Here is a 13,473-nt window from a genome sequence, read left to right on the forward strand (position 1 = left end):
TGCATCGGGCCGAGGTCCCCGACGCTAGCGTTGTCCCCGCCGCTAGCGTTGTCCCCGCCGCACAACGGGGGCAGCGGATGCATTTTTCCTGCGCATCCGCTGCCTCATTGTGAGGTGCGGGGAAGTGCGTGGAGGTGGGGGCGGAGTTCCGGCCGCGCATGCGCGGTCGGAAAAAGCGGACCGTCGGGAGCAAAAAAGTAACGTTTTTTGCTCCCGACGGTCTGCAACAGCACGGCGCAACCGTCGCAGGACGGTTGCGACGTGTGTCATTGCATCGCAAATGCGTCGCTAATGTTAGTCAATGCTGAAAAAACGCATCCTGCAAGCACTTTTGCAGGATGCGTTTTTTCGGCAAAACGACGCATTTGCGACGTAATGCAGTTAACGCTAGTGTGAAAGTAGCCTAACAGTGGCCAAACCGGCCAATATCAAAAGGTTCAGCTGACAGTGTAGTATGTATAGGTGCTTCTGACTAATGATTGATGGGGGAAATAAGAATCCGGCGTGTCCAATTTCAGATTGTAGATCCTTTTATTATCTAACAGATAAGTTGCCACCAGAAATGTTTGTAGCAGCTTTCTCAAAGAAAACAGAGCACTCGACAAAGTGGGGGGATAGTATGAGATAAGCTAGCTGCTAACTAAACAATCTGAAAGCTATCAAAAGCATATGGGGTCTTTAGTAGTGATGAGCGAGTATACTCATTGCTCTGGTTTTTCCGAGCATGCTCGGGTGTCCTCTGAGTATTTTGGTGTGCTCGGAGATTTAGTTTTTGTCGATGCAGCTGCATGATTTGTGGGGATTCCCCAACAAACAGGCAATCTCCACATGTATTCAGGGTATCTTGATGCCACAAATCATGCAGCTACCTAAATTCCGAGCACGCCAAAATACTCGGAGGACACCCGAGTATACTTGCTCATCACTAGTCTTTAGACAAACACTAATTCAGGTGATATACAAGGGACGTTCATTAAAGATTTTCCTTGACTCACTTCCTGTGAATGGAGAGCAATGAAACTTGGCACAGTTAACAGTCCTTCTCTACATAGGTTCCACCTAGGGACACACTTCTCTTATCTCTTTAAGCAACTGTAAACACCTCGCTTGTTGAAGTTGACAGGTTGTTCCAAAAGCCATGTTGTGACTTCGGAAATCAGAGTCTCATCATCTGGAAAATGCTTGCCCCTCAAAAATAACTTTATTGTTGGAAAGAGGTGGAAGTCCAATGGTACAATTTGGGTGAATAAAGGGGATGCAGTGGAATTTCAAGGCCCCAGGAGCATGCTTCCATTTGGGCAACATGTGAGTTGTGAACTGGTGCATTGTCTTGCAGAAGGTGGACACCTATGGTGAGCATGCCACATCTCTTGGTTTTGATGGCTTCCCACAATTTCTGCAGCAGTGAAGCATAGTATGCCCCAGTGATCATGGTACCCTTTGCTAGGAAATCCATCAATACAACTCTGTGCTGGTCTCAAAATACTGTGAGCACGACCTTGACTGCTGAGGGTTAGACATGTGCATTCAAAGGCAGTGCTTCAATTGCATCAACTGGACTTTAGTCTCAGGATCATGGTGATGAACCCTGGATTCCACCTGTGTGATCAGTCTGTTGAAAAAGTCCTCCTGGTTTCCATGGCACATCGTCAGCAGAGCCTGAGAGCATTCGACTCGTTCCTGCTTCTGGAAAGGTGTGAGCAGCCGTGGAACCCAGCGAGAGGATATCTTATGCATGTGAAGATGGTTTGGGATGATTTTTTCCTTGGACCTCACACTAATCTTGACATTTTGGGCTGGGTATTGAATGGTTAAACAGTAATTTTCCAAAAGGGCGACCTATGCTTGCTGGATGGTGTGTTCATCAACAGCAGAGTGGGGTCGCCCTGGAATTGACTACATCATATTATGGGGAATGATCACAATAAACCTCTTTCATCTCACTGAACGCCTCCTTTGGTGTGTGGCTTTTTAATAAAGGATCTTGATGTCTTCCACTGGGTCCATAATCAAACCTCAAACCGCTTCAGCACATGTAAAATCAAGACCATTATCAGTTCTGAGTTGCACTTTGTCATGTAATCTATAGAGACATACAATTTCACATGTGCAGTTCCAGTGTCCTGTGATAAATAGAAATGGGTCAGTGGAAATCAATAATGCCCCTTGTATATGGCCCCGTTCAGGCGGCTGTATTTTCAGTCTTTGTGCTGTCCATGTGTGAAACAGACAACACACTGACCCCATAATCATCTACTGCAAAGTCTAATGAATGAAGGATTACTATATCTGTATTAATATAGGATTACTGTGTGCCTATAACTGATCTCTTAAACACAAATTTAAATTTTTTTTCACCACTTGTGATTTACAGGGATAGTCGGAGATTGGAAAAATAATTTTACTGTGGCTCAAAATGAATATTTTGACAAGATCTACAAGGCAGAAATGAAAGACTTCAGTGTGAAGTTTCCTTGGGATACAAACATACCGGAATAACGGGGCTTTGCCAGCTGAAAAATGTTCTCAGTGCAGTAAATTTACCAGTCGGTGATGATTATTGGTTACAAATAAACACTGTTTATGTAAGATCACATAAAGCTTCACACATTCATTGTTTTTATGAATAAGATGAATGATCTAGTAAAGGATATTGATGTTTTCTGAATGTTCTGCCTGTACTGAGTTCATTTCAATATTTTAAATAAATTCATTGCATTTGAGTGGACTTCATGTTTCCATATCTGTATATAACAAAACTTTACAGGTAACAAGTTTGTTCCTGCAGCCGGTGGCTTCTAATGACTGACCTTGTATATCTCTTATGTGATAGCCAGGTTCTTGATGGCTGTCCACCTGTTTATAGATGATCGGCCATACCAGACATTCCCCATAGACACATGTGGTTGTGGTTTAGTAAAAAATTGACAGTGTAATTTTATTTTAGACAAGTGCTTCTGTAATAGGTTGCAAGTACTGAGTATGTCACCAGGGACCAGACAGACCAACAGTTGAGGGGTTTAATAACAGGAATCAGGTTCTCCTCACAAGGAGGAAGCAGTGGAATATAACTAGCAATAAAACAGTGCAAAATATGGGAGTCAAACAGTGTAACAGAATTAAGCAGGATTTCTTGAAAAAAAGAACACTTATCAGTCTGATGAGGACTTGCTTGAAGGGTCGTCTTCTCCAACGTAGGCGCCGAGAAACAGCGGCACTTGTAGTCCCTCTGTTGTCCGTGGGCTGAGTAATCTCTAGGAGCCCACTGCCTGGGGTTTCGGGAGTTAATGTGATATGCACAGGCTCTGAGTCTTTAGCTTTTACAGCACAGCCTCTCCAGGGAAAACGATGGTCAGTCTATTATTAAGTCTCTCACCAGGAATCAAGGGCTCTGCACTGATACCGTGGGTGCCAGGGGTCACAGTCTCTGTACTGATACTGTGGGTACCAGGGGTCACAGTCTTTGCACGGGCCAATGTCTCTGCATGAGTCTCAAAGCACCCCTCTGTAGTCACAGCAGAGCCCGCTTTCATGTACTCACAAGATGCAGTCTTTCTGGGCAATCTCCCTGTATTTGTCCTCTGACCAGGAGCTCTCTCTCTCTACCGGTGCACAGCTGTGCCCTGCTCTGACCGCTGCTCACGCTGCTCTGTCCCTTGCACGTGCATCTTTCCCGCTCTTTGCCTGGCTTCTTTCCTGTCCCAGTCTCTAAGTCTGCCCCCTGGGGAACCTGCAGCACAGCTCAATGGTTCCAGGCATAGAGCCGAGAAGGTAACCACCCCCGGACTCTTCTTGTGCTTCACCTCCTTACACTTCAAACTGTACGGTGTAGGTCAAGAATTGGTGATGGGCGACAGGGAAGACTATTTCCAAAGAAGTGATGATATGCTTCAGTATTTTCTATAAATAAATCTGGAAGTGGGAAACAGAGAGCACAATAAGGTGATACCCTATGGAGGAAGAGTAGGAGAGGGCTGGTTACACTCATCTGGTGGAGTTGTGACAGGGACAACTCCTATGTAGGCATGGAGAAAGATAGCTGCTGCTGCCTCATGGCTGGTGAATGAATCCTCCAGGAGATATTGGATCCAATTGGATAAACTTGCAGGTGGGCTGCACTGCTTGTGTGAATCAATTCTTCAGAAATGAGGATGAGAATGAGAATGGGACAACTCATAAAGTCCCATGGATTCCAGTACCACCTCTATGCTGATGACACTCAGATCTACCTCTCTGGCCCAGACATCACCTCCCTGCTGTCCAGAATCCCAGAGTGCCTATCAGCCATATCCTCCTTCTTCTCCTCTCGCTTCCTCAAACTCATTGTGGACAAATCTGAACTCATCATCTTTCCTCCATCCCATAGATCTTCCTTACTTGACCTATCTATCACAATCAATGACATCATGCTTTCCCCCATACCGGAAGTCAGCTGCCTCGGAGTAACCTTCGACTCTGCCCTGTCCTTCAAACCGCACATCCAAGCTCTTTCCACCTCCTGTCGCCTACAGCTCAAAAATATCTCCAGAATCCATCCTTTCCTCAACTGTCAATCAACTAAAATGCTTGTGCATGCCCTCATCATCTCCCGCCTTGACTACTGCAACATCCTTTTCTGCGGCCTCCCTGCCAACACCCTTGCACCTCTACAGTCCATCCTTAACTCTGCTGCCCAACTAATTCATCTATCTCCTCGCTATTCCTCCACTTCCCCCTCTGCAAATCCCTTCACTGGCTCCCATTCCCTCAGCGTATCCAGTTCAAATTACTAATACTGACCTACAAAGCCATCCATAACCTGTCTCCTCCATATATCTCTGAACTAATCTCCCGATATCTTCCCTCACGTAATCTCCAGTCCTCCCAAGACCTCCTTCTCTACTCCACACTTATTTGCTCCTCATCCAATCGCCTCCAAGACTTCTCACGAATATCCCACATCCTCTGGAATTCTTTGCCCCAACACGTCCGACTATCAACCATATTCGGATCCTTCAGACGGAACCTGAAAACCCATCTCTTCAGGAAAGCTTACAGCCTGCAGTGACCCCGCTGCCTCCTCATCACTACTGAAGCTACCGCCTCACCAACACCGGAGCTGCAGCAGCCCTCAACCTACTGTCTCCTTCCCCATCATCCTGTAGAATGTAAGCCCGCAAGGGCAGGGTCCTCGCCCCTCTGTATCAGTCTGTCATTGTTAGTTTGTTTAGTGTAAGTGATATCTTTAACTTGTATGTAACCCCTTCTCATGTACAGCACCATGGAATCAATGGTGCTATATAAATAAATAATAATAATAATAATAATAAGGTTTTTTGTTCACAATGTTTTTCAATGCTGTACTGGCATCTTTATCAGGTTGAAATACAAATGTGAAACCTATGACAAAAGATGGATTCTTAAAGGCCCAAGATGGATGGCAATTACATATGGAACACCCACAGGAACACTTAAACCAATAGGGAAATCGGGAAGTTGAGGGAAGTTCTACTGGCAATTACAAATTGATTAAAGTTAGAGAGAAAAAATAAAGAGACCATACTTACTGATGCTAAATGTAAATAGAAGACAAGGAGTAGAGGAGAAAGGATTGGAATGTTGTAGAAGTAAGATAAGAACCCAGGATGGACCAGTGAATAGGAGCAAGAAAGGACAAATTTAATGGAGGAGCCACCTAAGATGATGAGGAAAAGGGGATACAGAGAAGGCAACTGAACATATAAATGATAATATATATATATATGAATAAAGGACAAAGTGTTGAAAAAATGAGTGCAGGAGAAATGGCATTAGAACCCAGGAAGAACCCAGAAATAACAACCAGAAGAAGTTCTTTAAGCAGAGGAGCCAAAAAAAAAAGATGATCTAAAAGCACAAAAACAATACAAAAAAAAATCTACATATACATATAAAAATAAAAAATGTGAATAGATGAAAAATGACAAAGTGTTGAAAAGAAAGGAGTGAAATGCGTAAAGTTTAGAGTGCAGGAGGAACAGAATTTGAACTCAGGAAGTTTATAATGCAGAGCCATAAAAATAAAACAACATTTTTTTCCCACAAAAATTATTTTTTAGCCATCAGTTTTGTATTTTCCCGAGGGTAACAGAAGAAATTGGACCCCAAAAGTTGTTGTCCAATTTGTCCTGAGTATGCTGATACCCCATATGTGGGGGGGGGGGAACCACCGTTTGGGCGCATGGGAGGGCTCGGAAGGGATGGAGCGCCATTTGGAATGCAGACTTAGATGTGATGGTCTGCAGGCGTCACATTGCGTTTGCAGAGCCCCTAATGTACCTAAACAGTAAAAAAAAAAAACACAAGTGACACCATTTTGGAAAGTAGACGCCCTAAGGAACTCATCTAGATATGTTGTGAGAGCTTTGAACCCCCAAGTGTTTCACTACAGTTTATAACGCAGAGCTTTGAAAATAATAAAAAAAGAAATTTCCACAAAAATTATTTTTTAGCCCCAGTTTTGTATTTTCCCAAGGGTAACAGGAGAAATTGGACCCCAACAGTTGTTCTCCAATGTGTTCCGAGTACGCTGATACCCCATATGTTGGGATAAACCCCTGTTTGGGCGCACTGGAGAGCTCGGAAGGGAAGGAGCACTGTTTTACTTTTTCAACGCAGAATTGGCTGGAATTGAGATCTTAAAGGGAACCTGTCACCCCGTTTTTTCCGTATGAGATAAAAATACTGTTAAATAGCGCCTGAGCTGTGCATTACAATAGTGTATTTTGTGGACCCCGATTCCCCACCTATGCTGCCGAAATACGTTACCAAAGTCGCCGTTTTCGCCTGTCAATCAGGCTGGTCTGGTCAGATGGGCGTGGTGACATAGCTGTTTCTTCCCCCAGATCTTGCTTAGTTTTCCGTTGGTGGCGTAGTGGTTTGCGCATGCCCAAGTCCCGAATCCACTGCACAGGGGAGGGAAAAGAGCGCGATCTGCGCTAATCCCCTGGTGATCGGTGGGGGCGGCCATCTTTCCTGTGGCCGCGCGTGCGCAGATGGAGCGCTCTGCTGCCCGGGGCTTCAGGAAAATGGCCGCCGCGATATCCATCTGCGCACACGCGGCATCCCGCGGCCATTTTCCTGAAGCCCCGGGCAGCAGAGGGCTCCATCTGTGCACGCGCGGCCACAGGAAGGTGGTCGCCCCCACCGATCACCAGGGGAATAGCGCAGATCGTGCTCTTTTCTCTCCCCTGTGCAGTGGATTCAGGACTTGGGCATGCGCAAACCACTACGCCACCAACGGAAAACTAAGCAAGATCTGGGGGAAGAAACAGCGATGTCACCACGCCCATCTGACCAGACCAGCCTGATTGACAGGCGAAAACGGCGACTTTGGTAATGTATTTCGGCAGCATAGGTGGGGAATCGGGGTCCACAAAATACACTATTGTAATGCACAGCTCAGGCGCTATTTAACAGTATTTTTATCTCATATGGAAAAAACGGGTGACAGGTTCCCTTTAATTGCATTGTCCCGGTACTCTAGTTTATCTTTTAGCTAAAATAAAGATTACTTTATAGAAATGTCTGCTTTCACCCATCTGATTCAGTATAGTTCCCATCACTTCTCTCTTTAGGCTATGTGCACACGTTACAGATTTGACTGTGAAATTTTCTGTGCAAATTCTGCATTTCTTGGCAGAAAACGCAGGTCAGAATCTGCGCCTTTTTTTGGGATGTGCACGCGTTGCAGATTTTGTGCAGATTTCTTCCTTTTTTTACCCCTGCAGATTTCTATTATGGAATGGGTGCAGAAACGCAGCATATCTGCACGAAGAATTGATATGGTCCTTTTTTGAATCTGCTGCGTTTTCCGTGCAGATTTTTCTGCACCATTAGCACAGCATTTTTTTTTGTTACTGATTTTCATTGTACTGTAAATCACTTGCAGATCTGCAGTGTTTCTGCACAGAAAAAATCTGCAGATCTGCAGGAAATCTGCAACGTGTGCACATATCCTTAGTCCCTGTTGCTTCCCCTCAGTGGAGTCCTTCGTACAGTCCAGAACCTGAAAAGTAAGAAGCTGACCCCTATCTATGAGCAGTATGTAAAGTGTGCATTTAGGTGAGCATAAGTTTGTGCATGTATGAAGAAAGCATGAACATGTGTGCGGGTATATATGGGAATGCAGATTGTCTGTATCTGTGTGTGCATATACAGGTCCTTCTCAAAAAATTAGCATATAGTGTTAAATTTCATTATTTACCATAATGTAATGATTACAATTAAACTTTCATATATTATAGATTCATTATCCACCAACTGAAATTTGTCAGGTCTTTTATTGTTTTAATACTGATGATTTTGGCATACAACTCCTGAAAACCCAAAAAACCTGTCTCAATAAATTAGCATATTTCACCCGTCCAATCAAATAAAAGTGTTTTTTAATAACAAACAAAAAAACCATCAAATAATAATGTTCAGTTATGCACTCAATACTTGGTCAGGAATCCTTTGGCAGAAATGACTGCTTCAATGCGGCGTGGCATGGAGGCAATCAGCCTGTGACACTGCTGAGATGTTATGGAGGCCCAGGATGCTTCAATAGCGGCCTTAAGCTCATCCAGAGTGTTGGGTCTTGCGTCTCTCAACTTTCTCTTCACAATATCCCACAGATTCTCTATGGGGTTCAGGTCAGGAGAGTTGGCAGGCCAATTGAGCACAGTAATACCATGGTCAGTAAACCATTTACCAGTGGTTTTGGCACTGTGAGCAGGTGCCAGGTCATGCTGAAAAATGAAATCTTCATCTCCATAAAGCTTTTCAGCCGATGGAAGCATGAAGTGCTCCAAAATCTCCTGATAGCTAGCTGCATTGACCCTGCCCTTGATGAAACACAGTGGACCAACACCAGCAGCTGACATGGCACCCCACACCATCACTGACTGTGGGTACTTGACACTGGACTTCAGGCATTTTGGCATTTCCTTCTCCCCAGTCTTCCTCCAGACTCTGGCACCTTGATTTCCGAATGACATGCAAAATTTGCTTTCATCAGAAAAAAGTACTTGGGACCACTTAGCAACAGTCCAGTGCTGCTTCTCTGTAGCCCAGGTCAGGCGCTTCTGCCGCTGTTTATGGTTCAAAAGTGGCTTTACCTGGGGAATGCGGCACCTGTAGCCCATTTCCTGCACACGCCTGTGCACGGTGGCTCTGGATGTTTCCAAACCAGACTCAGTCCACTGCTTCCTCAGGTTCCCCAAGGTCTGGAATTGGTCCTTCTCCACAATCTTCCTCAGGGTCCGGTCACCTCTTCTCGTTGTACAGCGTTTTCTGCCACATTGTTTCCTTCCAACAGACTTACCATTGAGGTGCCTTGATACAACACTCTGGGAACAGCCTATTTGTTGAGAAATTTCTTTCTGGGTCTTACCCTCTTGCTTGAGGGTGTCAATGATGGCCTTCTTGACATCTGTCAGGTCGCTAGTCTTACCCATGATGGGGGTTTTGAGTAATGAACCAGGCAGGGAGTTTTTAAAAGCCTCAGGTATCTTTTGCATGTGTTTAGAGTTAATTAGTTGATTCAGAGGATTAGGGTAATAGGTCATTTAGAGAACCTTTTCTTGATATGCTAATTTATTGAGACAGGTTTTTTGGGTTTTCAGGAGTTGTATGCCAAAATCATCAGTATTAAAACAATAAAAGACCTGACAAATTTCAGTTGGTGGATAATGAATCTATAATATATGAAAGTTTAATTGTAATCATTACATTATGGTAAATAATGAAATTTAACACTATATGCTAATTTTTTGAGAAGGACCTGTATGTAGTATATGGGTGTGTAGTAGGTGCACATATGTGGTGAATGTGTGTGTGCATAAATGTGTGCCTAAAAATATAGATGTCCATATGTGTGTATTGGAAAGCATTATTACATGACAGGTATGCAGTACTATTTTTATATAAGGTGACGTATATATGACATTATTGGTCTTCATTTGGCATATAAATTGGACAAAGCTCCTGATTAGAGATGAGTGATTTTTTTTGGAAAACGATCGCCAAACATAAATTCTTAACGGATATGGCACATTCGGATTTGTAATCGAAAACACGAGTAAAATGTTTAAAAATCAGTAACATTTGGTGAAAGTGCGGGAAAATATTTGCGCTGCCACAAAAGTATTTTCAGCACTTTATTAACGGTAATGGTGGTGCATCATGAGCGTTTGGCAAGTGTTTGATGAGGCGAGGGGGTTCCAGAGCTCAGAGGTGCGGTGTTCTTGTAAGTAGAGCACAGCAGCCTACTTTTTTTATTTCCTAACTTTATGTGTGCACATTGCAGCTAGCCAATCAGGGTGCATGAAACACCCACAATGTCCTGACACCACGGCTTGTGTCACTGGCTGCTGAAACAACATGTCCCTCTCTATATCAAGAGCGGACATCTTGTTTTAGCGCCATTTTGACACTGTAACAGCGCAGAGAGGCTCCTCCTGATGCTGGCACTGTTAGCAGCAAGATTTTAGCTATTTAGGAAGGTGGTTGTATATCAGTCGGATAGTGTAGCTAGCTAGTGTCCAGTGTGGCTGTTAAATTTGCCTTCCAGCAGTTTTTTTTTTGGGGGGGCATTACTGAGGTCCACAGACAAAGCCGGCAGGAAACATGTCCTACAAGTGTGTTGTGCACTAATTCTATTATTCTCCATGCATGAGTATAGCATTCTAAATAATATTTTTTTGCTAGCTAAATTTGAAACAGCCTGCTGCATCCCACCTTGTCATTTAGCGCTGTGGTGATATGAAACTGTTTGCAGACGTAAAGCACAATAAAAAAAATAATTTTCAGTTGCAAAAAGTTAGACAGCCCACCATGTAACACTTTGTCATTTTGATGGGTTGAAATTAAGCTGTTTGCAGATCTCATGTACATAACCAAAAAATGTTTTCAGTTGCAAATTGTCATACAGTAGGGGACCTGACATTAAAATAGTTTGTAGCATCTAGTGTATTATAGAGGCCTAATCCAAAGGCCACAAATATCCTTCTGTTCCTAGTGTCATACAGTAGGGAGTAGGGGACATCTGACTTTCAAATTGTTTGTAGCATTAATTGCCATACAGGCCTCATCCACACTCAAACAATTATTTCTTCTGTGACTAATATGATACAGCACGCCATATTTCACCTTGGAATTTACTGCTGCTGAAATCCAGCTGTTTTCAGAGGTGGTGCAGAGTTTAAAATCTATTTTTGTTGCAAATATTGTGCTCCTTCCACACTATCTGAGCAACATAACTGGGAAAAAGTGAGGCCCTGATGGAAGGGGAATTAGGCTTGGTGTTCAAGGTGTATAAGGTGTAGGTGGTAATGTTTGTGCAATCACTAGTGAAGCAACAACATCACGTCCTATGCAAAGACAACTGACAACTTATGTTACTCGGCAGGCTACTCCAAACCTTTCTTTGGCATATGCACAGTGGTGTGCCTTGTTGATGATGCCCAGAAGGTGCATGTGCTCGAGTGAATGGCAAGTGCAGCTTCAAGTGGCCTCTCCTCCTCTTCCTCTACCTCAACATCACACCCAGTACAGACCACAGAGATGGCACCCAAATTCCCCTTGCTTCCTCCCGCTTCCCAACTGTCCAACCGTTCAACTGACTGTACAGAACCACAGATGGATGAGTCTGAAGAGCTGTTCACACATTCAATGCCATGGTTATCAGTAATGTAGAAGTGTAACTTGATTCTAGCTCACCCAATTGCTCTATGCTCATCCTCCTGGGGGTCAGACACCGGCCTCGCCCTGGCCTCACATCAAGGATAATGGAAAAAATTGGAGTCCGGATCAACAGGACTGGATTTTCCTGACTCATGAGTAGGGCTGCCTAATGCAGTCGAAACACATCGACAGGGTCATGTCGACCATGTAAATTATTCTTTTGCATGCACCATATTTTCTTTAGAAAAAGAAAAGGAAAAGAGAAATCCAGTCCTGTTTAGCTGGACTCCAATTTTTTCTATTATCAGAAGTGTACTCAAAAGCTTCACAGAGTCAAGAGAAGAGATGAGTGAATATTTCAATGTTCGGTTCAGCCCACGATTGCCGAATTTGCAATACTCACAGATTTAATTGTTGATTAAATCACTGAGTATAGATGAACATACACAGCACAAAAGCAGGTGGGAAACAACGCTTCTGATTGGCGGTGAAATCATGACCGCCGGTGAGAGAGCAGCTGTTCCATTGTTGTCAGAAGACAGTGTGAGCGCTCAGCTGTGATCAGAGGTAAATAGTTTACCTCCGGTCACTGTAGTCAGCTGATGGGACTACAGCTCCCATCATCCGACACCTGCTGCCGCTAATAACAGTGAGAACAGGAGTGGCGGATGGGAGTATTCATCAGCCACTCCTGCACTGTAAATAATTAAAAAAAACCTGTATGGGTTCCCCTGTATTTTTGATAACCAACCAGGTAAAATTCACAGCTGTCAGATTCAGCAAGGTTGGATATCAAGAATAGAGGGGTCCCCCATGCCATATTTTTAATTATGTAAAATAAATAATTAAAAAAACAAGGTGGGCTCCCCACCATTTTTGACAACCAGCCTTGCTTAAGCAGACAGCTGGGGGCTGATATTCTCAGGCTGGTAAGGGGTCATGTATATTTGCCACTGCAGCCTAAAAATAGCAGCCCGCAGCTGCCCAGAAAAGGCACATCTATTAGATCTGTATATTCTGTTGCTTTGCTCAGCTCTTCCCACGTGCCCTGTACTTGTGGCAAATGGGGATCATATTTGTGTTGTTGATGTCACCTTTGTATTGTCAGGTGACATCAAGCCCACATATTACTAATAAAGAGGAGTCAGTAAGACACCTATCCATTATTAATTCTATAGTTGTATGGGAAATACATAGCAAGAATAAAGTCCTATATTAGAAATAAGACAAAACACAGTTTTCCATTTTATTTAAAAATAACAAACACAATTATACTCACCTAACGCCTAATTCCACCAAAGCCCTCGTTCTCCTGTAATAAAACTAAAATAAAAAACAACAATATACCACACCAGTCTGTCGTTCTGTCCCACGCTGTAATCCATATCTGGGGGATTAATAGCTTTCAACTTGGACGGTGCCAAAATGTGACCGTCCAGGCTGAGAAACAATGGGGAATGAGCTGCTGGGAACGCAGCCTCAGTGACTAGTGGTGACATTATCGAGGTTATGTATGGTCACTGAGGCTGTGTTTCCAGCTGTGCTGAACTGCTGTGACCTCGGTGAGATCTCTGCTAGCACAGTGGGAAAACGTCACTGAGTTCACCGCAGGTTCAAGCTCAGTGGCTTCACAGCAGATCACTGTGAGAATTTTTCACCGTGATCTGCGGTGACTTCACTGAGCTTGAACTGCGGTGACCTCATCACTGACTTTTTCCCATGGTGGTGAGGTCACTTCAGTTCAGCACCACTGGGAATGCAGCCACAGTGACAGACGGTGACTTCGAT

The 13,473-nt window shown here is 43.9% G+C and overlaps 1 protein-coding gene across 3 annotated transcripts in view; it reads left to right on the plus strand.

Moving 5' to 3' along the window:
* LOC143774207 (sulfotransferase 2B1-like) overlaps nt 1-2,728 on the plus strand; it is a 233,121-nt gene extending 230,393 nt beyond the window's left edge. For all 3 annotated transcript variants that reach the window (XM_077261585.1, XM_077261586.1, XM_077261587.1), the window contains one exon: nt 2,375-2,728. In XM_077261585.1, coding sequence (XP_077117700.1) covers nt 2,375-2,499 — 125 coding nt within the window. In that variant the 3' untranslated portion in view covers nt 2,500-2,728. The remainder of the gene's footprint in view (nt 1-2,374) is intronic.
* The last annotated feature ends 10,745 nt before the right edge of the window (nt 2,729-13,473 follow it).

Source organism: Ranitomeya variabilis, chromosome 5 (genome assembly GCF_051348905.1).
Source record: "Ranitomeya variabilis isolate aRanVar5 chromosome 5, aRanVar5.hap1, whole genome shotgun sequence".
NCBI lineage: Eukaryota > Metazoa > Chordata > Amphibia > Anura > Dendrobatidae > Ranitomeya > Ranitomeya variabilis.